This window comes from Paramormyrops kingsleyae, chromosome 5 (genome assembly GCF_048594095.1).
Source record: "Paramormyrops kingsleyae isolate MSU_618 chromosome 5, PKINGS_0.4, whole genome shotgun sequence".
NCBI lineage: Eukaryota > Metazoa > Chordata > Actinopteri > Osteoglossiformes > Mormyridae > Paramormyrops > Paramormyrops kingsleyae.
Window position 1 is genome coordinate 1975821 of NC_132801.1, and position 27645 is coordinate 2003465.

A 27645-nucleotide genomic window follows, 5' to 3' on the forward strand; every position below is an offset into this window, starting at 1 on the left:
CCTTAGGACCCCGCCTGTCAGTGTCCCAAAAGGGACGGGGCCATAGGCGTGGGGCCCGGTTCCCACCCGCCCTGCCCCCTGGCTCGCCCTCGCTCGCCTTGGCTGGGGCTCCGGGGCCGCCTGCGGTTCCTCCGGCTCGGGGTCGGCGGTCGCCTCCGGGTCCCCCCCTGGTTCCGCGGTGCCGGTCCTCGGTCGCGCCTCCGGCTCCTTGTCGGTCGCCTCCGGGCCCCCCTGTTCCGGCTGAGCGTCGGACGCCGCCTTCGCCGGCTCCGGCTGCACCTCCTCCTGCCGCGGCTTCCCCCTCCTGCCTGCCTTCACTGGTGTTCCCTCCTGCTCCCTCCGTGTCCCCTTCGTCACTCCCTCGTCCCGTTCCCTTGGCCCCTGGGTGGTCCCCTCCTGCTCCCTCCTCCCTCTCCCCTGCGGCCCCTCCGGCCGCTGCCCGTCGCCCACCTGGGCTCCCTCGGGCTCCCCTTGTCCCTCCTCTGTTCCCGTCTGTCCCTCCTGCCTTTGTTCCTCGTCCCTCTCTGTCTCCTCCGTTCACTCCTGGCCCTTTTGTTCCGCCTTTCTCCCCTCCTTCTGTGTCTCCCTTCCTGGTTTGTCTGTCCGCCTTCCCGGTTCTGTGTCGTGTCTTGTCTTTCTTCTCGTCCCTGTTCTTGTTCTGCGTCTCCGTTCTGTTCCCTGTTTTTGGTTGGGAGTAGGTGGGAATAGGGTTATACCCATTATGTGGACTCAGGGCGGGGACTAGACTCAGGGGGAACATATCGAATGTTGAAAATGAGAATTTTTGTTAAATGCTCAATTTGAATGGTGGCAAAATGTCTAAAAATGGTTTTTGACTTCCGGTCGCTGCTCGTGCGGTCGACCGGCTGGTTAGTGGAGCGACGTTTGTATCGTATTTTATCGTTTTTGTTGGTTTGTTTTTGTTTTTCTGTATGCTTCTGTACAGTATTGCACAAACTGCTTTGCACTTTAAACGGGGTTGCTTCTTTTTTTGAGTTTCTCTCTTATTTTTCCATACCTTTTTCTCAATATTCACAGAGCGCTCTCTTTGTTCTAATCGCGCTCACGTTACCAGGCTGTTTGTTACTCCGGACACTATTTTTATTTTTATTATTTATTTTTTAAAACCTATTATTTTATTTATTATTATTATTATTCCCGGAACATACCCCAGCATGAATATCTGTGAGATTTGTGCATTTTTATGGACAATAGCATGCACGCATTGGCTGCTTATCCGTGAGTGTGCGTCTGCTATTGGAATCAATTCTCCCGATGGATCGCGGCTTATCTACCACAGAGATCGCTTAATTCAGCTTGGACTTCAGACTCAACACTCCACAAACACGGTCAGCTTTCCAGAGGAAATTCTCCGCGAGAACTCCTCCAGCCAGCATAAATCAACACACAAAAAGGTAACCAGAAGAGGGAAGAAAAAGGGAGGCGTTAAAGCCAGGCTTAAAAGGGAAACCTTTAAACAGCGTGCGCTTCCGTCCATCATCCTGGCTAACGTTCGATCTCTCCGCAAAAAAACGGATGAGCTGCAAGCTAGCGTCAATCATATGCATGAATACAGAACTGCTTCTATCCTGGCATTTACTGAAACGTGGTTAAACGACAACGATGGCATGCTACACATTGATGGCTTCACCCCCCCGGTACGTCTGGACCGTGTCAATGAGCTCTCCGGTAAACATCACGGAGGAGGCGTGTGTCTCTATGTTAATTCACGCTGGTGCTCCACAGTCGTAGTGAGGGAAAAACTGTGCACCACAAACATCGAGCTTCTGGCTGTCTCCCTCCGCCCTTTCTATCTCCCCAGAGAATTTCCACAACTTTTCCTCATTTTGGTCTATATCCACCCCAAAGCCAACGCCGCCACTGCTACAGAGCACATCGTCAACACTCTAAATCAATTTGAGCAGTTATCACCGGACTCCCCCAAACTCATTTTGGGAGACTTCAATCACTGTTCGCTTGACAAGTCCCTCAAAGGATTCTATCAGTACATCACATGTACCACCCGCATGGGGAAGATTCTGGACAAATGCTATGGTTCAGTCCAGAATGCATACAGATCTATACCCCTTCCCCCTCTCGGCTCGGCTGATCATCATACAATCCTGCTCGCCCCAGCATACACACCGATCATCAAAAGGGCAAAGAAGGTTGTTAAAAACATCAAACAGTGGACAGCAGAAAGCATCCAAACCCTACAAGGATGCTTTGAATCAACAGACTGGGACAATCTCCTTTCTTCTTCCAACAATATTCATGAGCAGGCAGACACAGTCTCATCATACATCTCCTTCTGTGTTGACAACATCATCCCATCAAAAGCAGTCACCATCTTTCCCAACAATAAACCTTGGATCACCAAAGAGCTCAAGGGAATACTAAACAAAAAGAAAAGGATTTTCTTTACTGGCTCTGAATCAGACAAGAAGGAAATCAACAGAGAAGTCAAGCAAGCAATTAAAACAGCAAAACTGAAGTATAAAAACAAAGTGGAGCAGAATTTTTTAGAGGGAAACCTTCGCTCTGCTTGGCAGGGACTGAAAACCATGGCCTCTGTGAACACAGCTGTCTCCAGTCCCAGAACCATCCATGTGGAGGGCAGCAGCGACACATCACTCCCTGATGACCTCAACTCCTTTTACACCAGGTTTGAGTCAGACAACTCCACTCAGCTCCAGAGTTTAAGATCCTCACTTAAATCAGACAACTCTGCATTCACCTTCAACACTCTGGATGTAGTTAATGCCCTTAAGAGGACTACAGAGAGAAGCGCACCCGGCCCTGACCACATCTGCAGCCGAGTCCTGCGGCACTGTGCTCAGCAACTAGGTGGCGTATTCCAGACCTTGTTCCAGAACTCTATGGACAGCGGCATAGTACCCCGCCTCTGGAAACATTCCACAGTCATCCCCATTCCTAAAAAAAGTATAACCAAAGCTCTGAATGATCTTCGGCCCGTGGCTCTCACCTCTCTAGTGATGAAAGCCATGGAGAGGGTCGTAAAACAGCACATCTTCAGAACAACTAACCCGCATATGGACCCTCTTCAATTTGCATATCGCACAGACAGAGGTGTTGAAGACGCAAAATCATTCATTATATACACCATGCATAAACATCTGGAGCAGCCTAACTCATCAGTTAGACTCTTGTTTGCTGACTTTTCCTCAGCTTTCAACACTCTACAACCCCACATCCTGGCTGCTAAACTCTCATTCAACTTTCATCTGGACAATCAGTTAATCCTGTGGATATTGGACTTTCTGACCAACAGATCACAGAGAGTTCTGGTAAACAATACTCTCTCTGACCTTCGTTATACCTCTACCGGGTCACCCCAAGGATGCGTGCTGTCTCCTCTGCTCTTCATCTTATACACGGATGACTGCAGAACCACACAGCCCAACTGCCATCTGGTGAAGTACGCTGACGACACAGTCCTCCTGACTCTGCTGTCAGGCCCCTCACACAACCATGGTCAGGCTCTGCAGAAGTTTGTGGACTGGTGTGACACCTCATGTCTGGAACTAAACGTCAGTAAAACCAAGGAGATGGTGGTGACTTACACCAACAAACAGAGGGACCTGGCTGCGGCAGTTACCACCTTCATCCATGGTAAACCAGTGGAGCTAGTCCAGGAGTATAAATATCTGGGCACCATCTTTGACCATCTGCTGAAATTCTCCTCCAACACAGAGGAGATTTTCAGGAAGTGTCATCAGCGGCAATACCTCCTTAGGAAACTGAATTCCTTTGGAGTCAGGAAAGACATTTTACGGTCCTTTTACTACTCCTTCATAGAGAATGTCATCTCATTCTCCATCATCTGCTGGTTCCATTCCACCAGCACGCAGCACAGAAATCGGCTACAGAGCACTGTCAACGTGTGTTCTAAGATTATTGGTCTGCCCTTGAGATCCTTATCACACATCTGTGACCAGCAGACACACAGGCTAGCACTCAAAATCATTAAAGACCCATCACACCCGCTGAACACTGCCTTTGAGTGGCTCCCCTCCAAACGCCGGCTCCGTTGTCCTGGTTGCAGGACACAGAGGAGGAGGGCCACCTTTGTTCCTAAAGCTGTCCTTTTGAACTCCTGACACCCTCCCAAACCCACCATTATCACCTCACACTCCCATCTGCCCCCTCCCCCCTACAATCCAGACCTCCTCAGATCTGAGTCTCTCACTTTCCCCCCCCCCACTTTCTCCATCATGCATACTATTGCCTCTGTACTTTTAGTCATTTATTATGTTCATAGTTTATTGTGTGTCTGTGTGTCATCGGTTGCGTTTAATGTTACTACTGTTATTTGTGTGCGTTGCTCCTCTATGCCTTTTAAATTGCCCCTCGGGGACAAATAAAGTTTTTTGAAATTGAAATTGAAATTGAAAAAAAACCTTGAGACAGATGAGGCATGTTTATCACTCTGTTGCATTACCGCTTCTTTTAACGACACTCTGTAAACGTTTGGGAACTGAGGAGACCAGTTGCTGGAGTTTTGAAAGTGAAATGTCCCATTCATGCCTGACTATGAGACTCAGGGGTTTCTGTCACGGGGGCGTGGTATGGTACAGGCAGGAAAGGAAGGTGACGATCCACTTGCAGCTCCACAGGATAACAGCGGTTTATTACTGATACAGTGGTACTGTTGGAGTCTGAGCTCCGCCGGGTCCGTTGATGAGAAGAGATTCACTGCACAGTCGAGGAGTAGTTGCAAGTCACCAGTTTATTCTCTGACAGATTGCAATCTGGGAGCAACCATCTGACATACATTCAGCATGTACAGGAAGAAGCTCAATCCATAAATATCGGGGCTGTCCCTTTATAGGCCTTCTGGGGTGTCGCCCCCCTTCTCGGTAATTTTCCCTTCGCGTGACGACAACACATCTTGACATTTGCTCTAGTTAGCCAGTGAGTACATGTTCCTAATGGATCAGTAAGGTACGTGTTTCCTTCTTTTGTTAAGCATAAACAAAAATAAGTATCCATTCTTTAGTGGGTTCCTGTTTTCCTCGTGTCTTGTGCCAGGTCGTCCTGACCTGCTGGCGTACCGTCAGTTCCCAATTTCTCCAAACTGGGTGGGGTGAGATCACCCCGTCCTACCGGGCTAATATCAGTTCCCAAATCTGATGTCTACATTATGTTAGACATATTATTAAAATTAGTAAGTAAATTATGATATGATGAACCCCTCAATTCCCCCTTTTGATCTCCGCAAGGAGATCACCTCACAGGCGGGAAAGCTCAATCCCAAGAGGAGGACCTTCCTCCCCTTCCTTTCTGGGAGGGAGAAGAGGCATCATCTGTGCATAGACGTTATCATGCTTCTCTATCACTGTGGTGATGAGGCGAACTGACAGTGCGTGTACACAAGGAATACAGCAACATCCACAAGTAACTATAATACCAGTAAAAGTAGCAATGGATATTAACATCGAAGCCATCAAACCTTTCCATTTACCAAACACGGAGGTCAGCCAGTCATCCCAGATGTTATTAATCCCGGAGTGATCATGCATCGTTTTGGAGAGGGTCCGAAGGCCCTCGAGTGCCCTGGTCACTGAACCGTCTGGTGCGGTGTTATTGGGGATGAAAGTGCAGCATACTTCCCCTTACAGAGCACACACTCCCCCCTTTTCAGCTAGTAACATATCTAGTGCCATCCTATTTTGCACCGCCATGAGGGAAGTCGGACCTAATTGTTCTGCCAGGCCCGCAACTGCGTCTCTAGTTAAATTTGAGAGGCGCAAAACGTTGTAATGAACATAATTAATCCGATCCACATTTTTATTGGGGGTGATGGGGAACAAGGCTGCAATAATGGGAAGGTTCTCAAATCCCTGGTCGGCCAATTTAAACTCATCTGGCACTCCTCTCGGTATTCCTATGGCGTCTATGTATGTTGGGGAATCTACCGTGGGATCAAAAGTAAGGGTCCCACGTCTGAGTAATAATCCCAGCAAAGCCACACCGCATAACTCCGGTATGACGCGTTCTGTTCCTGGCAATTTATCACGTCACATAAGTCGAACACGAAAGTGGTGGGGGTGCCTCTTATGTACTGAAGCTTCAGAGGGACCTCTCCCCCTGATCCCACACACTCGAACTGAGCAGCTTCTCCAGTCTGGACAATGGAAAGCAATATAATCATCAACAATTTAAGCATTACACACAATACATTGGTTCCCCCACAAGTCCCCTTTTTATCTTGAATCTCTGCATCCTGGTCCTGATGATCTATGACGGATGATGTGTTGACTTCTTTAATCAGTCAGCGGTAGACTACCCTGCTGATCTGCTCAGGTCAAGGGATTATTCTGCCTTTCTGTTGAGACCTGAGTCGCGTCTGGTTCAGCCGAACTGACGCTCTGTGTATCTTCTCCGAGGTCCTTCTGTATCTCTGCGGTTGTCCTGCCTGGCTCCTCTGCAGCTGCACACTGGCTCCAATGGAACCACGTGTCACCTTTGCCTTTTAGACGAACTGCGTGTGACGTCCTCTCAGTAACTCGGAAGGGGCCGGTCCACCTGGGTTCTGACAACTTCCGTTTGATGACTTTCAGGACGACCCACTCTGCCGTGTGTGGCTCGGGTGGCTGATTCCCAGGTCTCGTTTCCTGGATCTGTTTGGAGAAATCTGCAACGAGAACTTGCAAACCATCATAATATGACCTCGGATTTCGCTCCCCCTTTTCATCGGGGGTCCAGGATAGCCCTCTCTGGGGTCCTGGGAACTGCCTGCCTGTCTGACGCTCAAAGGGGGTGAACCCTGTCCCCCTGTTTATGGAACACCTTACTGACATCGGTGCCAGCGGTAAAGCATCAACCCAATTCATTTTAGTCTGTGCACAGATTTTTGCCAATTTTTGTTTTATTGTTTGGTTCATTCGCTCCACCTTTCCCTGGGACTGCGGATGATAGACAGTTCCGAACGCATGTCTTAATCCCAACGCTTTCTCCACCGTCTGGAGGTCCTCATTCTTAAAATGTGTCCCATTATCCAAGTGAATCTTGTTTGGAAAGCCGTGTCTCGGTCTATACTGATTGATCAGACACTTTATTACCGACGCTCCGTCCTCTCTTTTGGTCGGCCATGCTTCCGGCCACCCTGAGAATGCATCCACACACATCAGCACATACCTAAACCCTTTCACTAGAATAATCATATCGGTGTAATCTATAATAATTTCTTCCCCTGTCCTGGTGCATGTTGGAAATTGGCCTTTCTCCGGCTCCACTGTGGGTCTTGAATTATGAAAGGTACAGGTCACACACTCCTGAACGTGTCCCTGCACCATTTCTTTGATAACCGGGTGCCACCACGCAGTCAAATTCTCTAACATCTGTCTCACCCCTACATGACCAACCCCGTGAGCCTCTGTTAAAATTGTCTGGCAAATCCCAGGGGGAAGGGCTGGTTTTCCTTCCTTATTCTGCCACAGCCCCCCTTCCCTGGATCCCCCTTTCCTCATCCACATAGTTTTTTTCTTCCTCTGGAGAGGCTTTGGCCTGTTCTTACATAACTTCCTCTAGGGTTAGTCTATTGCTCAGCTTCACTTCCTCCTCTTTTTGAACTCGGTACTCACACACATGTGGTTCTCCCCAGTTCATCCGGTCGGCCATGTTAATTCCTTCATGGGAAAAATTCAAATTAGGTGCTTCTAGTATTTTGCTAAGTCTCTGCTGCCTGAGTGATGTCATGGTAAAGGTGTGTGAGTTTACATAGGCCACCACGCTGTGCGAAGTCAAAATATGCAGCGCGTGTCCCATTACTATGTGTGCTGTTTTCTGAATAATTTTGGCCACTCCTGCTGCATGCCTTGTGCATGCAGGGTGTCTTTTTTCTGTTGTATCGAGTTTTACGCTGACGTACATCAGCACTCTCCTCTCTCCCCCTTTTTTCTGAAACAGGATGGCGTTCACAACGTCTCCTGTCTCAGAAACATCCAGATGGAACAGGAGAGAATAATCTGGGAGGGCTAGGTCTGCGGCCTGGGCCAATCTCTGCTTTAAGGTGATAAAAGCCTCCTCTGATGCCTGGTCCCAATTAAGGGATGCACTTAGGCGACGTAAGCCGTACTCTCGGACCAGAGCCCTCAGGGGCTGTGTGAGCCCCGTGTAATCTGGAACATAAGTACGACTGTAACCTGTGAGGCCTAAAAAGGACAACATGTCTTTTACCGTAGTGGGTTTTAGGTGATGCAGGATAGCTGAACGGTGAGCTGGGGAGAGATCTGTGCCTGCGCTGGACAACACTCGACCTAAAAAGGACACCACTGTCCGCGCAACCTGCAGTTTATCTTTACTGACCTTGAACCCTTTTTCCGACCGTCGGAGCAATACTGACTGAGTAGCCTGTAGGGCCGCCTCTGATGTTGGGGCAGCAATCAGGAGATCATCCATGTATTGGACGAGAGTAACACCGTCTGGGAGAGGACATCCCTGGACAGCCTGCTTTAGGGCCTGATTAAAAATACCTGGAGAAAGGGCAAACCCTTGGGGCAGGCGGGTGTACCTCAGCTGACAACCTTTATAAGTGAAGGAGAATATGTCCCTGCACTGTTCTGCCAGAGGCAGACAGAAAAAACATTTGCCAAATCAATGCATGTGAACCATTTCTGTTGTGGGGTCAAATTAGTAAGGGCAACATATGGGTTCGGGACTGGAACCGTGGGGGTCAGCAGGAGGTTATTTATGGCACACAAATCATGGGCCATCCGATACTTCCCTATTCCAGCTTTTTCCACCGGGAGGATAGGGATGTTCCACAAAGACGTGGAAGGCTCCAACACCCCAGCCTGTAAAAGGCCGTCTATCGGCTATCCCGTCCTCTGCTGCCTGCTTATGGGGATACTGTCTGAGCCAGAGGGGTCCTTCCCCTGGCTGAAGTTGAAACTGCACTGGTGCACAAGATATTAGGCCCACATCTGTGGGGCTGGTGGACCACAATGAGTCTGGTAAAGATGCCAAGAGGTCCGCTGCTTTTGGGTGGTCCATCTTTTCACGCCCAGGATCTCTAGCTATCTGCTCATGTTGCAGGAGGGCTGTGTCCTGTGCTGCGACCTGTATGCAATAAGTACTGCAGGAGGGCGAGAAAGAGGCCTGTGGGATCTGGGTCTGTACCCAGTCCTTAGTTTCTCTGGCCCGTTTCACCATCGGGCCCAAATTTTTAGCCTGGTGTTTGGGATGGAGGGCCAGAGAAACGTGTGGGACAGCTTCCTGTCCCATCATGTACCAGGGCAGCTGTCCTGAGGTCAACAGGGTGGCTGAGGCTACCCCTTCGGGACCCACATAGATATTGTCAGAGGCAACTTGCCACTTATGGCCTTCTAGTCGCTCAGCAAACAGTTCCTCATACCACTCAGTATTTTCCCTATCATAGAAAAGGGTCACATGAGGAGGGTCAGGGGGGCACATAGGGCTCTAGGAGCGAGATCCAGGGCCGCCACGCTGAGTAGGCCGCCAGGATGCCAGCCAGGCCGGGCTCCAGCAGGCCCCAATAGATGTCTGCCAGGGCCTGATTCTGGATGGGCTGGACCAACCACTGTCTCGCCCCCGTGTTCCGCGCGTCACAACGCAGGCGAGTGCCTTCCGGCAGGGTAACCACCAGTCCATCTGCACTGCACAAAATTGAGGCCCCCAACTTCACCAGCATGTCCCTGCCCAGGAGATTCACTGGAACTGAAGGAGACACAACAAAAGGGTGGAGGAAGGTCTGTTTCCCCACCACAACTTTCACAGGTTTCGTTATTGGCAGTCTCTGTTCCTCCCCGGAGAAGCCCACCACGGTCACTGCTGAGGCAGACAAGTGATGTTTCTCTAGGACCACGTTAAGAGTGGAGTACGTGGCTCCCGTGTCCACCAAGAACGGCAGTACCTTATCCATGACCATGAGGGAGAGCATGGGGTCTGCCTCCCCTGCCTCCCGGGCCGCTCGTGGGCACCGTCACTGGGGAGGGGGAAACCAGTTCCACTCCCCCCCTTCCATCACCGGGTAGTGTCCTGCCGGGGGAATTGCCTGTGGGTGTGGTGCCATCACCTGTGGGTTGGGTGCCTGCACTTGGACTCTAGGAGGTCCTCACCTGCCGCGTACACTGCTAGGAGCGGGTGCTGGACAATCCCTTGCCCAGTGGTCTTCTGCCCCACACCTGAAACAGACACCTGACGGCGGTCCCCTTTGCGGGCCGCCCCTTCCCCAGCCCCGGCCCCTGTATCCCCGACCCCAACCGCCTCGGCCCCTTTCCCACTGTTGGCCCCACCCTCCCTGTTGGTCGGTGGGTGTCCCATTCCAGGGACCAGGTGGTTGAGGTGGTGGTCCCTCTGAGGAGACCCCTGCCACCATCTGCTTTCCCTGCCCTGTCTTTTTATTCCTACTATAGGACCCCTCCGACTCTTCCTCCATTTCTTCAGACTGCCGCGCAGGCTGTGACTTCCTCTTTCCCCTGCGCGCGGATGTGGAGGGTTCCTCCTGTGACATTAATCACTGGGCCCATATGGGCTGTGGGGGGTGTCGGAAACACCCTCCGGCCTGCATATGCCGGAGGAAGATCCTCACCGCAAGTCTGGGTGTGTTTTTGCGGGAGAGGGTGACTTATCTCTGTGGAGGTGATCTGTCCCCTGCCATAATAGAGCCAACCTGGACCACTCCCACCTTTCCTTCTCATACTTTTCCCTACTTGCCCCTTTCACTGCGTCCTTCACCACCTGAATCTGCCGTGCTAGGGGCTTCCACACTATATTATTAGGAGGTCCCCATCCTCCATCATCTAACTCTCGATCAAACTTGTGATCCATTGTGATTGGACCAGCTAGGTTAGTATTATTTTATTATTATTCTTAGTAGTTATTTATTACGGTATATTACTTTTTATATTAATTTATTTTCTTTCCTATCTATTATTTTATTTATTTTTATTATCATTATATTTTTTCCTTTTAGTATTTTTTTTTTTTTTCCCAAGAGCGTTTTTGCCTCTGGGCATGGGTTCACCCAACCACACTTAGTGCACCCTTTTATTGTAGTGGAATATCCTACTATTAAACACCACCAATACATGAAACAACAATTTCACACACACTGAGCCTGCATTCACACGTAGCTTACTGCCGTGTCTCCCCCTGAATAGGGCGCACCTCACAAGCTCAATCCCAGCCAAACCAGCTGGGAGCGAGTGATAAGCACCCAAGACAGGAAGAGCCCACAGCGTTGCTCACACACAAATCAGCACAACAGCGCAAATAGCTTTAATTCATCCTTTTCATTCTCTCACATATTTTTAGAGAGAGGACCTTTTCCCTCTTGCCTATCTTGAGTTCGGGGGGTCCCTAATTCCCCGGGTTTCACACCCAGCTTCCCTATCGCTCGTCAACAAGTAGCGGGGGTCCCATACCCTCCGCTCCTGAAGGTCCTACTCTACGGCAGGGTCCCGTACCCTCCGTTCCTTAAAATCCTATTTTACGGCAGGGTCCCGTACCCTCCGTTCCTTAAATTCCTATTCTACGCTCACACACTGGCTCTACACACTCCTTATACACCATGCATAACAACACATAGACACAGTACATAAACACCATACAAGCCTGGTACCCACAACCTCCTCTTTGTGCTAATTTACAGACGGGCCACTGGACACTTCAAACTGCTTAATTTGAAATACCCAATATGCAGATTTCGGCATAACAGGCTCTGCTTACCTCTTCTTAGTCGGGCCCACAGTTTTTCGGTGTCCAAGTAGGCTGCGTCAACTTAGCTGAATCGTAGGAATCTCCTGCTCATCCCGGACGAGCCCCCAAATTGTTGGAGTCTGAGCTCCGCCGGGTCCGTTGATGAGAAGAGATTCACTGCACAGTCGAGGAGTAGTTGCAAGTCACCAGTTTATTCTCTGACAGATTGCAATCTGGGAGCAACCATCTGACATACATTCAGCATGTACAGGAAGAAGCTCAATCCATAAATATCGGGGCTGTCCCTTTATAGGCCTTCTGGGGTGTCGCCCCCCTTCTCGGTAATTTTCCCTTCGCGTGACGACAACACATCTTGACATTTGCTCTAGTTAGCCAGTGAGTACGCCGGCCATACTGCATCAGCGTATGCTCCCTGACCCGACCCGACCGTTTCATCTTTCACAGAGAGGTGAATCTCTCCCCATCTTCACTGCACAGAGACTCTGCCTCTCTTGGAGACTCCTTTTAAACCCAATCATCTTACTGACCTGTTGCCAATTATCCTAATTAGTTGTGAAATATTCAACCAGGTGTTTTGTTTTAACATTTTCCAGTGTTGCCCCTCTTCCAGATTTTTTTAAAATGTGCTGCTGACATCAAATTAAATTTGAGCGCATATCTGTTGTAAAACAATAACATTTCTGAGTTTCAGCATTTCATGTGTTGCATTTGTTCTTCAACTAATCATGTGTTTATATGATTTGTAAATCATTACATTCTGTTCTTACTTCAGTTCAGTTGATTTATCTTTATATATCATCTTACACATCCCAAGACGATTTACACGGGTGTGTTGTAAAACGTTACTACATAATTTATACAGAATAATGCATAAAACAGGAAAATCAGAAGACAGAAAGAAAGAATGAATGGAAGAAAGCCACAGTTTGTCACAGTTCATAAGTCACATCCACAATGTCACCCTGCCTGACTGAATTAGGACTCTGGATGGGCACAATCCAGACATGTGGGAAGGAAGGCAGAGAGCATGGGTGGTCTGAACATGCATCGACACATTAATGGACAAGCATAGCAGATAAAAATGGCATGTACAGCCTCACCAGCAGCCATAGCTATGTTGTGTTATGTCTATGTAGGTTCTGGGTATTTTAAACTGAAGTAATAGGTCTTCAGTCAACTGGCAGGTGACAAGCAGGTGACAAGCCACAGCCAATGAGAGCGCAACACCTGAGGTGAGGCAAAACCTGAGGGAAGAATTTAAAAAGGTGTCGGGGTCAGTGCCCATCCATCCCTGTCCTATGTGTTTGGTCCACGTTTGGCCAGCAGGTGTCGCTGGCCACCCTGTTCCCTCTGTCTTCATACTGGTCCCTAGTGTATTTTCCCTGTTCCCTGGGCTGGCGCATAGCTCAGTGGGTTGTGCGTGTGGCACTGTTAGGAATGGCTGAGTGGGCAGAGGCACCAAAAAGCACAGGAGGCAAAGGAGTTCCAAAAGTGAGAGAAACTTTTATTCCAATCTCGAGCAAAAATAGATGCAAAAAAAGTGCAAAAATAGATAATACTAATAAAAACAAAAAAGACAAAACTAATAACCCAGGGCAGGCTATATCCTGGCAGACCCTGCACCAATAACAACCCCAGCAATTAGCACGCTTCTCTCTCCAGTCAAGGCCTCCACAGGGTTTATGTCAACTATAGCCCCTACCCCCATAGCAATTAAATCAACAATTAACACTCAATACAAAACATCCAATATTAACAGTTCTATAATATACTATTCCAAACTGCAATTCTATTCAAATGTATTCTTAAAACCTACCATAGGCTAAAATATCAATTTTCATTATAACTTGCAATAATCTCGGTTTCAGAAAAAAATCTCTTTTTACTTTTCCCCTCGGCTGCCATGATACTATGAGTATTTCAGGTTTACATCGGAACCTTAAATATGCATGAGGTGATTTGCATTAACCATGTATGGTTGAACGGGGGTGTATAGAGGGCGGAATATGCGGCAAATCCAATCCCAGGTAGAGTAAAGTTTATAAGCGTATCCTGTCAAACGTTGGACATGCGCGAGGTTAGACTCCAGAATCTGTCACGAATGAGGAGGATTCACAGATGTTTGGTAGACTGACTCAAAATGGTTTAAACCCTAAATATGACCCCAGTCATGCTCCCAAAACACTTTAATTTCATTTAAAAGTTAGCTTAATATATTACCTTTAAAAAAAACCTAATGTTTGATGTAAAAATAGAGTACAGTATCGCCTAACGGATATTTGTTACACTAGCACATTTACAGTACAGTATACTAATGTTACCCCTAATAATTCATAGAACACGGCATTGGCTGCCATTTTCTTTTGCATTCACACTAAGGTAAATGAGTAAACGAACGGGACTGTAAACTCATTGACATAAGTCATATACGTAACCGAGGTACAATTCAATAAAATACGTAAAGGAAAAATGTACTTTACGTACAGGGTACATGTATTCAATCAATTGAAAATTACTTAAAGATTACTTTAAGAAGTTGTAAAAATACTATGTGTGCGCCAATCACGAAAAAGAGAGAGAGAACAAAAAGACATACACACATTAAAATATTTTATGAAAAACAATAGAATGAAATTTTCGCGGATCTGTGAATTCGCAAATGCATGAGGGCTGACTATATCGCTTGCACGTGTGCGTGCGCATCTTTTCATAAATATGACATTTCCTTTGTGCATGTCATTTTCCTTTTTTGAGCGCACGTACACTTTTAGTATGAGTTCTACGCAAAGTTTTATAAATTAGACCCCAGAACTGTTGCAAATAGCTGCTATCCCTGTGGCACCATCTTGGAAAAAATGTGGTCTTTGTGTTGCCTGCTGAAATTCCTCTGATTGGATTAAATTAATTTCTTACAAAGATATGGGCCACAGGAATAAGACAAGTGTGAACTCCAGCTTCTGGGCTAATGCCTGTGCTGGAGAAACTCTGTGTTGTTAGACGCTTGGTAAAGATGCAGCTTGTATCTCCTTCATGCTGAAGCCTCTTATTGGATGGTGTTTGCATAGATGAGATCATTATCTAGGGGGCTTGTGGTGAAGTTTTCATAGATACAATCATTCTTGCAGGATTCAGAGGTGACGCGGTTAGGGCCTTTGTGTAGGTTTACAACAGTATCTGCAGCTGGCTGCTGGAACGTCTCATCATGTTCATCCACCCTCTGAAGAACGTAACAAGAGTTAGAGGAACAGAAAGGCTGATCATCACCTCTTAGAAGGATGGAGGACTCTCATCAGAACCTGTGCTACAGGAACAGCTCTGCCTGTACAAGTTACACATAGAAACTACAGGTCAATGATGATAATTATAATGTTCTGATTACCTTTTCTCGTCTTCCAGTGCCTATGGGTGCCATGCTGGGATTGTGCATGCCGCAGGAGACGGTTTCTGTGGATCACATCAATGACATCTCTGATGTGTTTTTGTGGAGTCAGTTGGAATATATATTATTCTGACAAAGAACATGCATGTACTTGTGAATTGTGTCTCCTGATAATACACAGTGGTACCAGGTGGGGGCGCTGTGAAGTGAGAAGCCATAGAGGGGGCAGTCTTTATTTTGTTTATCTAGTATTTTGTTTGGTTACTTAAGGTTAAGGTTATGGCTGGGTAGGGGTTAAGGTCGTCATGTTGGGATTAGAGTTTTCCCCATAGAAATTAATGGAGAGTCCCCACCAGTGTTGGGGAAAGTTACTTTTAAATGTAATATATTACAATACTGAGTTACTCCCCCCAAAAAGTAACTAATTGCATTACTTAGCTACTTTTTATGGAAAGTAATGCGTTATATTACTTTTGAGTTACTTTTGCGTTACTTATTTCTTTCCTGGCTAAAGCTTTATGTTGTTCAGGCCTTAGACGTGTTTTTTTGACTAAGAAATTCAGCATTCAACAACAGCCTTTATAACCTCACCTTGAGCAAGACCCTCAACCCCCAGCTCCCTGGGTGCCACTACAAAGAGCAAGTTGAGGGAGGCGTAAAAAGAATTAATAAAAGAATGTAAGTGTAAATTATTTTTTCATTATTATTTCATTTTCTTTTAAAAACACATATATAGAATAATAATATAGAATTATATCATATTCTCAGAACTTTCAGAGCTATGCATGCCATTTAAAAAAAATCTCTTAACATTAATTATTGAAAGTTGAAAATTAATGTGTTTGTTAAGTTTTTATTTTTGTTTTGGTAGGCTATGGCCTACATAAAGTAAATTCACTGTCCAATGAGATAATAAAGAGTGCAATATAGGCTAGATAATTGCCATTGTGAAATAAGTTATATTAGGGCAAAAGACAGATCTTAAACATTTAAAATGTTTAATAACTTTTTAGAGAACAATGAAATTGTACTACAGAACAAACAACATCCCCAATTAAACATAAATCTTTCAGCTATAATTTGAAAAATTGCTTGACATAGCCTAAACAAATGTATAAGCTGATTCCAATAGACCAAAACTCTTGAGTTTTCTACTAAGTGTCCTCAAACAAAAATTAGTTTTCATCCTGATGCCTTGGGATATTTGTAGCAAAATTCAATGCGGCTTTGAAAATGCATTCCGAGCTGACCACGCCCACCCTACGGCAATCATGCCTCTGTGAAATTTCTTATTTACTCAAGTGATCTGAATTCCTTAGTTCAATTTTTATCAGATTATTCAAGTCAGCCTATGTGTTTCTATGATGCTTCAAAAACATTATTTCTCTGTTCACGCTCCACTTCATCTGCCAATGAATTCAACGATCTTATCAGATCTCCAGCCGCCATGTTTCAAACGATCTAAACGTAACGCGCTTCCGCCAATCCCCGCCTTGACGCAATGATTGCCGTAGGGTGGGCGTGGTCAGCTCGGAATGCATTTTCAAAGCAGCACTGAGTGCGTGATTCTACGTGACTACGTTCGTTTTAATTAAATATTTTTTTAAGCAAATTAATTAAAATAGAAAAGTAACTCGCGCTACTTTTTAAAAAAAGTAACTCAAATATTAATGTGTAAATTTATAAAGTAATGCGTTATATTACTCGTTACTTAAGAAAAGTAATATTATTACGTAACGCACGTTACTTGTAACGCGTTACCCCCAACACTGGTCCCCACAAAGATATAATCACAAACTTACCCTCTGATTTCCCAGCTTTGAGTCGTACCTTGATAATTGCAGCCACAATCAAGCCAAACACCAGGGCTCCGACACCCAGACCCACAGAGATGTAAACCAGCTGATCTGGGAACAGTGATCACAGGTCAACTACAGAAACCATCACTGAGAACATGAGGGGCTACATGCTGACAGCCGTCAGAGACACACAGGAAAGGTGTCCATAAGGAATACATGTCATTAGTATTGAATAAACAGACAAACACGGATGCTGTGATATTGCGGACAGACTCATACGAAATCCAGTCCTTATATGAAAACACAGAAACTGAAACTGTGTGGTAACTACAGGGAATCAAGTGTAACTGAAACAAATCTGCCAATGTAACACAAACATCTTTATTATTATTTCAAATTATTCACATTTATTATGGTTATGCTATTCTTACTATTAATTATTACTAGTCACCGCCTAACAGGTGCACAGTTATCATAGTTTGTAGTCTAAGGTTACATTTCAGTTCATAATCGTTTCTGGCCACTTGGTCCATTTCTCTATTTTCTCTGGGGTGGAACCTTCTTAACGCTACGTCATTCGTAAGTTCTACCTTAAGTTGTCTCTTAACACTCTGGCATGTTTCCCGAAACGTTCTTAGTTAAGTGTATCTTCCATAAAATATTCTTTCCTAAGGTTGGATCTGAGCCTCTCTTATCACTGTTGTAGGCTCATACTGCTCATTTAAAATAAGACCAACATAGTTAAGGGTGCAGTTTCATAACCAAACATCACTTAACTAAAAAATAACTGATCCATATCATAAAATGATTTTGCCTGATACATGACTAAAATCTCTGTTAGGTTTCATCCTTGCTCTCTGAATTTTCAGCAAATTGGTCTCAGTGACACGTGGATTCATAATGAGAGATAAGGATGTATTTATTTTTTATTTATTTTTTGGGAAGGGGGGGTGTTTTGCCGATATTAACGTGGACACTTTTCCCCTATTTCTGACACCGCTGCAATGCACACACCTCTCTAAATCTGCCAAAGTCAAAGTATATGAAAAACTTGATACGAGTCGACACTGCAGGTTCATTTACATATTTGTCTAATATATTTTTCACAAAAAACACCCTGGAATAATTCTTAGTAGTCAGTACTGAAGCACATAGGACATTCTCTTATGTGAAGACAGTAACGCAACTTTTCTTTTGGCTATTGGGCCATTGCTCCTCCATATATCAATGACATGCACACATATTGGTGCCTACAGGTGTTTTATAGAACAAAGAAAAATAAACTGCTGATACTACATTCTGGGGAGGCAGGTTTGTGCATCCAATCGGCAAAAATCACACTTACACTTAGATGATACAATTTGTTAATTTTGTATTTTATTTTTAGCTTCTCCCCAATTCTGATTAATGCAATATTTTCAAGGATTCCAGCAGTGTTAAATTTATAAAGAACACCACATTCTCCCATGCGACAGTCAAGCAGCTTCTGCATGGAGGTGATAACGAATTCTCAAGCTATCAATGTCAACCAATCAGGTGTTCTGGTGCCTATTAAGGTCGCTCTCCCTTAAGCAATCTCTTAAGAGCATGTTCAGGAAACAGATTTAGGAAAAGATATACCTTTCATAAGATATATCTTCAGAGTCTTCGTAAGATGCAACGAGTCATCATTATCGGGAAACACACCCCTGATCTTTAGCTAGGTACAGAGCCATTTTAAAATGGGCTTGACCTCATTGGTCTTTCTATCTATCTGAAGGCTGGAAAAGTGCTGGTGTGACCACAAACTAGGCAGCAGAGCCAGGAAATGAAGCAGACTGGTGACATACATGCTCCCATCTCCATCCAGTGGATACTCTCATTGTCATACTTCTGTAATCTCATTCCTCTATAAAATCATGTGATTTAACAATACTGACATATTTCTGCTGCTGGTCAGCTTCCTCTCTTCCAGTTGGGCTCAGGAAGTAAATTTCACTGAACAAAAAAGATTATAAAAAGTTCTAGTTTATTTTAATGCAAATTTCTGACACTTTTAGAATTTTGGGACCTACTTTTTCTACACTCCATGAATGTTGAATTTTGAATGGAAACACATTTCAGTGTATTTAATGTAACTGATGTTACTAATGGTGAGAGTGTGGAGGTGAGTGAAGATTACCTTACCTGTTTGCTTCAGGGCCGCGGTCATGCTGGTGGACAATGGAGCTGACAGGAACAGAGAAACGTGCAGATGGGAAACATAAAGCTCACATCTCTAAGGTAAAACATTTCCAGTTTGTGACGACTGAACCAAACATAAAGCTTTACAGAGACAGATGAGTAATGGCAGGGTCAACTGCAATATGTACTATTCTGACAAAGAACACGCAGGTACCTGTAGGCTGTGTCTCCTGATTATACACAGTGGTGCCAGGTGGGGGCGCTGTGGAGTGAGATGCAGTAGAGGGGGTAGTTTGGGGAGTGGTGGTAGGAGTTGTGGTAGGAGCTGTATGGTGAAAGAGGGAGTCTGTCACACGTCTGTTATCACCTTCAGGGATCCTTTTTTGCCTTAACTATAGTAAACAGTAACATTCACCCATCTTCTGAAACCATTTATCCTATACATAGTCACAGGGGGTCCAGAGCCTACAGGCACAAAGCAGGGAAGAACCCAGGATGGGGCTCCAACCCATTGCAGGGCACAAAGCAGGGAACAACCCAGGATGGGGCTCCAACCCATTGCAGGGCACAAAGCAGGGAAGAACCCAAGATGGGGCTCCAACCCATTGCAGGGCACAAAGCAGGGAACAACCCAGGATGGGGCTCCAACCCATTGCAGGGCACAAAGCAGGGAAGAACCCAGGATGGGGCTCCAACCCATTGCAGGGCACAAAGCAGGGAACAACCCAGGATGGGGCTCCAACCCATTGCAGGGCACAAAGCAGGGAAGAACCCAGGATGGGGCTCCAACCCATTGCAGGGCACAAAGCAGGGAACAACCCAGGATGGGGCTCCAACCCATTGCAGGGCACAAAGCAGGGAACAACCCAGGATGGGGCTTCAACCCATTGCAGGGCACAAAGCAGGGAACAACCCAGGATGGGGCACCAACCCATTGCAGGGCACAAAGCAGGGAACAACCCAGGATGGGGCACCAACCCATTGCAGGGCACAAAGCAGGGAACAACCCAGGATGGGGCACCAACCCATTGCAGGGCACAAAGCAGGGAACAACCCAGGATGGGGCACCAACCCATTGCAGGGCACAAAGCAGGGAACAACCCAGGATGGGGCTCCAACCCATTGCAGGGCACAAAGCAGGGAAGAACCCAGGATGGGGCTCCAACCCATTGCAGGGCTCAAAGCAGGGAACAACCCAGGATGGGGCTTCAACCCATTGCAGGGCACAAAGCAGGGAACAACCCAGGATGGGGCACCAACCCATTGCAGGGCACAAAGCAGGGAACAACCCAGGATGGGGCACCAACCCATTGCAGGGCACAAAGCAGGGAACAACCCAGGATGGGGCACCAACCCATTGCAGGGCACAAAGCAGGGAACAACCCAGGATGGGGCACCAACCCATTGCAGGGCACAAAGCAGGGAACAACCCAGGATGGGGCTCCAACCCATTGCAGGGCACAAAGCAGGGAACAACCCAGGATGGGGCTCCAACCCATTGCAGGGCACAAAGCAGGGAAGAACCCAGGATGGGGCTCCAACCCATTGCAGGGCTCAAAGCAGGGAACAACCCAGGATGGGGCTTCAACCCATTGCAGGGCACAAAGCAGGGAACAACCCAGGATGGGGCACCAACCCATTGCAGGGCACAAAGCAGGGAACAACCCAGGATGGGGCACCAACCCATTGCAGGGCACAAAGCAGGGAACAACCCAGGATGGGGCACCAACCCATTGCAGGGCACAAAGCAGGGAACAACCCAGGATGGGGCTCCAACCCATTGCAGGGCACAAAGCAGGGAACAACCCAGGATGGGGCTCCAACCCATTGCAGGGCACAAAGCAGGGAAGAACCCAGGATGGGGCTCCAACCCATTGCAGGGCACAAAGCAGGGAAGAACCCAGGGTGGGGCTCCAACCCATTGCAGGGCACAAAGCAGGGAACAACCCAGGATGGGGCTCCAACCCATTGCAGGGCACAAAGCAGGGAAGAACCCAGGATGGGGCTCCAACCCATTGCAGGGCTCAAAGCAGGGAACAACCCAGGATGGGGCTTCAACCCATTGCAGGGCACAAAGCAGGGAACAACCCAGGATGGGGCACCAACCCATTGCAGGGCACAAAGCAGGGAACAACCCAGGATGGGGCACCAACCCATTGCAGGGCACAAAGCAGGGAACAACCCAGGATGGGGCACCAACCCATTGCAGGGCACAAAGCAGGGAACAACCCAGGATGGGGCTCCAACCCATTGCAGGGCACAAAGCAGGGAACAACCCAGGATGGGGCTCCAACCCATTGCAGGGCACAAAGCAGGGAAGAACCCAGGATGGGGCTCCAACCCATTGCAGGGCACAAAGCAGGGAAGAACCCAGGGTGGGGCTCCAACCCATTGCAGGGCACAAAGCAGGGAACAACCCAGGATGGGGCTCCAACCCATTGCAGGGCACAAAGCAGGGAAGAACCCAGGATGGGGCTCCAACCCATTGCAGGGCACAAAGCAGGGAAGAACCCAGGATGGGGCTCCAACCCATTGCAGGGCACAAAGCAGGGAAGAACCCAGGATGGGGCTCCAACCCATTGCAGGGCACAAAGCAGGGAAGAACCCAGGATGGGGCACCAACCCATTGCAGGGCACAAAGCAGGGAAGAACCCAGGATGGGGCACCAACCCATTGCAGGGCACAAAGCAGGGAAGAACCCAGGATGGGGCACCAACCCATTGCAGGGCACAAAGCAGGGAAGAACCCAGGATGGGGCACCAACCCATTGCAGGGCACAAAGCAGGGAAGAACCCAGGATGGGGCTCCAACCCATTGCAGGGCACAAAGCAGGGAACAACCCAGGATGGGGCTCCAACCCATTGCAGGGCACAAAGCAGGGAACAACCCAGGATGGGGCTCCAACCCATTGCAGGGCACAAAGCAGGGAACAACCCAGGATGGGGCTCCAACTCATTGCAGGGCACAAAGCAGGGAACAACCCAGGATGGGGCTCCAACCCATTGCAGGGCACACACACACCTAGGGCCAATGTGGGAACATTCAGCATTTTTTGCACTGTGGGAGGTGTGGTGGAAATTTATGACACTTAATCGGTGCTCCAGAATATGACGTCGCTTTATTACTGAATTCAGGGAGCAACCACTTCCATGATGGAAATTAGCGGGAGGACATTTCAAACTGGATTTAAGGAAGCACTTCTTTACACAGCGTGTAGTCAGAGTATGGAATAGTCTTCCTGATAACGTAGTGCAAGCTGAATCCTTGAGTTCCTTTAAATCAGAGCTAGATAAGATTTTAACAACTCTGAGCTATTAGTTAAGTTCTCCCCAAGCGAGCTCGATGGGCCGAATGGCCTCCTCTCGTTTGTATAGTTCTTATGTTCTTATGTTCTTATGATGTCTCCGTGGTAATGCTCAAAGAACTTTCTGGTCAACATAACTTTTATAGGGGCACACAGACAGTTCGCACCCCCTCCTCATAACCAGATCAAACCGGTTAGGGTTAGGGTTAGGGTTAGGGTAGGGCATGCATCTTGCAAGCATGTATATACTTGATGCAGTTTATATCAGGCTAGGAGCATATGCACTTTGTACACCCTCTATCTCATGGGTCTGGCCACCTGCAAGCAGCCCCCGCTCGACTGTAGCCTTTTGTGATTTTCTTGTCCTGTCTATCAAGCACGGTCTAAACTTACATTTCTGTTCTGTAGCCTGAATTTCTGCTTAATCTATTGAGCACAAAGTTCAAGGACATGTTTATAATACTCTTTTAACTCTTCTTTTTTTCTTTTCTTTTTTTAATGTGTCCTGTCCGGCAGCTTTCGCAAGCAGAATAATGGTCTGAATGCACTGCTGTGTCAGACATATTTGCTTTACCATGAGGGGCTCTATAAACTCTGTATAGGCCCTTCATGTTGGTCAATTTCTTTTTATTCGTATATTTATTGTATTTTATTTAATACATGTAAAATATTCCAGTTGCCGTGCTGCCCGGAAGGGAGTGATAGATTAGGAAAATGAGTGAAGAAAAGGGGTAGGGAGAGAGAAGGATGGAAAGAGAGAGAGAGAAAACGAACAAAGGGGGAGACAACAGTGGGACAGAGAGGCTTAGAAAGACAGGAGTAACGTAAAAAAAAAACGAATTTGAAATACAACCAAAAATGGACAAATACAAAGACACAACCAGAAATAAAGAAAATAAAACAGACATACAGACATACAAAATTGCAGCATGTGCTTGGAAGGGAGCGTGGAGGTGTATTTACATGTGTGTTCATCTGTTTGGGGGAGGTGTTTGAACACGTATGCGTGTGTTGGGTGCGTGTGAATTTCTCCATGGAATGCACTTGATAGCGAGGGTGGGGGGCCGCAACCACACCCCACAAGAACCAGAGGCCGGCGGAGACAGGCCCAGGAGACCCAAGGCGTCCGCAGCCCCCCAAGAGCACGGAAGAGCCAAGGCCCCACACACAGGAACCATTGCATTAATTAAAAAAATATATATTACAAAGCTTTATACAAAAATACCTCTCTAGTCAATTTTTCTCTCACAGAGGAAACCAGAATACCCAGAGGAAACCCCACAACAATACAGGAAGAACATACAAATTCCACACACAGAACCCCAGCAGGGGCTGGAACCCAGGTACCAGAGGTGTGAGGTGACAGTGGTAACCACTGCACCCCCCTGCCCCCCCTGCTGCCAATGCACATAAGGTAGGAAGATTTCATTAAGTACTTTTTAAATAAATTGTAAAGTACAATTTTAAATACAGCTGTCATTAAAATAACACGTGTAGTCTCTACAGGTGTATCATACCTTTAGGAAAACACTGGCTTTCAATAAATAAGGAGGATGCAGATATTTAAGGAACTGAATGAGATTACTGTATGAATATGATAAACCAGACCTTCTATCACTGTGAGGTGCACCTCTGTGTAGCTGTCAGCGCCTGCTCGCTCTGTTCCACACCAGTATTTCCCAGTGTCGGTCTTCCTCAGTCCAGTGATGGTTACAGTGAAGGTTCCTGATCCATGATCATACAGGGAGAACCTCCCATTCGTCTTGTTTGAACGACCATTTTCAGTGTTAACGAGAATGTCTTTATAGTCACATCGGCTCCCACAGAAATACTTCAAGTTGGTTTCTGCGTTACTATGAGAACATTCAATACTGACCGACTGTCTTTCATATCCAGACACTGTGATCACACCTGACGCCACCCAGCATCCAACTGCAACATAAACATACAATACAAATTGTAGATCAGTTACAAGTGCATGTTTATCTGAGTGTGTATGTGTATGTATACAGCACCCTCCACAATTATTGCCATGCCTTCTAAAGATTTGTAACAAGGGTTAGTAAAAATTTCATATCACACTGAAAGAATGAGAAAAATCCAACCTTTCCTTAAAATACAATTATTGAAAGAACAACAAATCCTTCATCAAAAACACATGTGCCACGATTATTGGCACCCCTGCTTTTAATACTTTGTACGACCTCCCTTTGCCAGTATAAGAGCACTGAGTCTCATATAACATTTTATTAGGCTGTAGAATACAGAGCAGGGCATCTGAGACCATTCCTCTGTACAGAATCTCTCCAGGTCACCCAGGGTCCTCAGCCCTCTCCTGTGCTCTCTGCTCTTCAGCTCAGCCCACAGGTTTTCAGTGGGGTTCAGGTCAGGGGACTGAGATGGCCATGGCAGAAGCTTCATTGTGCGGTCAGCTAACCATTTTTATGTTGATTTGGACATGTGCTTAGGATCACTGTCCTGCTGGAAGATCCAATGACGGCCCAGTTTTAGTTTCTTGGCGGAGGCAGCCAAATTTTGATATAAAATGGAATTTCCTGGAGTCCATAGTGCCATGTACCCTAACGAGGTTTCCAGGGCCTTTGAAGGAAGAACAGCATCACAGAACCTCCACCATATTTTACAGTTGGTATGAGGTTCATTTCATTATATCCATCCTTCTGTTTACGCCAAACCCACCTTGAATGTTTATTGCCAAAAAGCTCCATTTTTGTTTCATCAGCCCATTGAATATGATTCCAGCCAAAGTTGTAGTAGTGTTTAACAAACTCCAGGTGCTTACATTTGTGATTAACTAACAAAAAATAGCTTTTTTTCTGGCATACCTTCCAAATAATCTGTTAGTATGATAATTTTTTCAGAGACGTGGTAACCTCAAGATTTTACTTGGTATTTTAGTTCACCAACAGTCACCCTTGGGGATTTTTTTTTTGCCTCTCTTATGATCCTCCTCACTGTATGTGGGGGAAAAATAAACTTGGGTTCTCTTCCAGGTGTCATGACCTGCTCGTCGGATCCTCCTGTGTGCCACGCCCCCATCGTTACCTCGTGTTAATTCCCGATTGTGATCACCTGTTGCCTCTTATTTTTGGCTTGTCCTGTGTATTTAGTGAGTCCGTTTTCCCCAGATTTGTCAATGATTACAAATCTTTACAAGGGGTGCCAATAATTGTAGAGGGCGCTGTATGTATATAAACACACACATAGGTCTGTGTGTACATGCACTTTGTGTATTTTGTTTCTGCAACATTTCCTGAAATACAGTGGTACCTTAGAACTAGAACTTAATCCATTCAGAACTCGGGTTCAAATCCTAAAACGTTCGAGTTCTGATCGAGTTTTCCCCATAAGAAATAATGGAAAACCAATTACTTGGTTCCCAGCCCCAAAAAATTACATCTAAATATGTTTTTTTTTTTTTAGCATTTAAACACCAAATGAACAGGATAAAACAAGAAGAGCAAATACTAAACACATCTCAGCACATCTATCAAAACAGTAATTTGTAAAGTAAGATAATAAATGTATCCAAACAATGTGTAAAGTAAAAAAAAACAATGACCATGCCATGTGGTCCATTGTTAATTTTTATTATTACTCTGTGTTCGTTAATTTGTTCATAAATCGCAAACTTTTAGGCTGTAACATTTGTACAACTACTGTGGAACTTTTTGGTGAGCAATGGCTACCAAAATGGTATAAAGTACAGTGTATTACCTGATACAGTACTTTCAATAAAAAAAAGCACTATCACCAACAAACAATGCTATCACAGCGAATGCGAGGCTGAGACTGAAGCTTTACCCTTTGTTTCCACTGAGAGACGTGACGCGCGACTCATTTCCACATGCGTACAAGTTATCTTAGGTCGGCGTTCACGGTTCAACTTCTGAGATTCAGTTCTAGGTCATTTTTTTCTGAACTGGTTGGTTCGACTTTTAAGAAATTCAAGTTCTAATGAGTTCGAGTTCTGACCTACCACTGTAGTTTTTTTTTTTTTTTTTATTACTGATGATTTTGTCATTACACTACAGTAAGGAATAAAGACCATTGAAATGTACTGCAACATAAGGTGTTCATTCCTGGACATTTTCTAGATTGAAGAAGTGTTCTGTTTTGTAATGCAATGTTTATGACAAATGACATCACAGTTACTTTACAGATGATCCTTTACTTCTGATCCATATTATATTTTATGTAATGTTGCCTGTTAGTGTTTTGTAGGCCATTCTTTTATGTGTGATATAGTGTTCTTCTAGAAAGATATTAGGTGCTAATGTTTTGGTGGTATGAGTCTTTTTTAGGCATGGATTAACTGTTTTGGTGGCTGCAGTGCATTTTGGAGTAGAGATTAACTGTTTGGCCAACCTAAGTGTTGGTATTGAAAACTGTGTGAAGAGTTTTGACAAAGTTACTTTAGTGTTGCAGAATGTATCTTAGCAATTGAAAAAATAAAATATTTCTGTTGGTCCTGACAGCTGCATACATTACCAGAGTGACAATGTGGCTGCTCTGCTCTGGAGACTTTAACAGAACATCCAGGAACTTTAACCTCCACTACCGTTACTACTGATGCTGCCTCAGATTCAGCTGAATCCTGGCATGTAGGTCTGAGTGGACTTTGTAGTCAGTGTGGAGCAGCTCTCCTCTGAGGCCAGGCTGGACTTACCTGAGCAGAGACAGAAGGTGACACCAAGGAGCTTCTTCATGCTCAGCTGTACAGTCTGTCTCCTTCCAGCGTCTCCAGTTACCTCCCAGAGATTCTCCCTTCTGAGGTTTTTCTCCCTCGATTGTATTTAATGCAGATGAAGCTTCACTCAGCTCCTCTGCTCAGTTTTCTCTCTGTTTCTTACTGCTCTCGTTTACGTTAATAAGTGCCAGATGTTTAGGTTTCTCTGTTACTTGCCAGGCCAACAGCACTGCCCACTTCCTGTGAGATCTCATTTTTATATATGTTACCTCCCTCTTAGAGATACTTATCAGCCCCTGCTGGCAATCAGCTTATTCTTGTGGTTTTTTCTTGCCCCCCAATCAGGAGTCAGGAGCCACTTGTGTAGATCTTCAGATTCAGTCTTTATTGCAACAGTGAGGTTACAGCCAAGGCTGGACACCCTGCAGGAGTGTGTCCAATACTGTTTTACACTAATTTTTATACGAGTTCTTATCATTCAACAATATCACGTCACTTGAGCATCATCATTCCTTCAATCATTCACAATCATTGTTTTTTCCCTTAATCCACACCCCTAGGTGATAAGTTTGTCCATCATTTCTTT

General features: G+C 46.0%; 1 protein-coding gene and 1 long non-coding RNA gene across 4 annotated transcripts; both read right to left on the bottom strand.

Annotated features, from left to right (window-relative positions):
- Positions 1-4732: 4732 nt before the first annotated feature.
- On the bottom strand, positions 4733-12161 carry LOC140590817 (uncharacterized). Its single transcript, XR_011991654.1, has 2 exons — positions 11716-12161; positions 4733-10023 (listed from the first exon to the last, which is right to left on the bottom strand). It is a non-coding gene; the product is annotated as an uncharacterized lncRNA (long non-coding RNA).
- A 1065-nt stretch (positions 12162-13226) lies between these two features.
- Positions 13227-27217, bottom strand: LOC111845711 (CMRF35-like molecule 2). Of its 3 annotated transcripts, XM_072712795.1 has the most exons (8): positions 27039-27217; positions 23960-24283; positions 19262-19372; positions 19051-19092; positions 16888-16992; positions 15677-15715; positions 15086-15150; positions 13227-14923 (listed from the first exon to the last, which is right to left on the bottom strand). In XM_072712795.1, exons 1-8 carry the CDS (start codon positions 27076-27078, stop codon positions 14750-14752), a joined length of 900 nt encoding a protein of 299 aa, XP_072568896.1. In that variant the 5' UTR covers positions 27079-27217; the 3' UTR covers positions 13227-14749. The 3 variants fall into 3 exon arrangements, with proteins under 3 accessions (XP_072568896.1, XP_072568898.1, XP_072568897.1); XM_072712797.1 differs by lacking the exon at positions 19262-19372; XM_072712796.1 differs by lacking the exon at positions 15677-15715.
- Between the last annotated feature and the right edge of the window lie 428 nt (positions 27218-27645).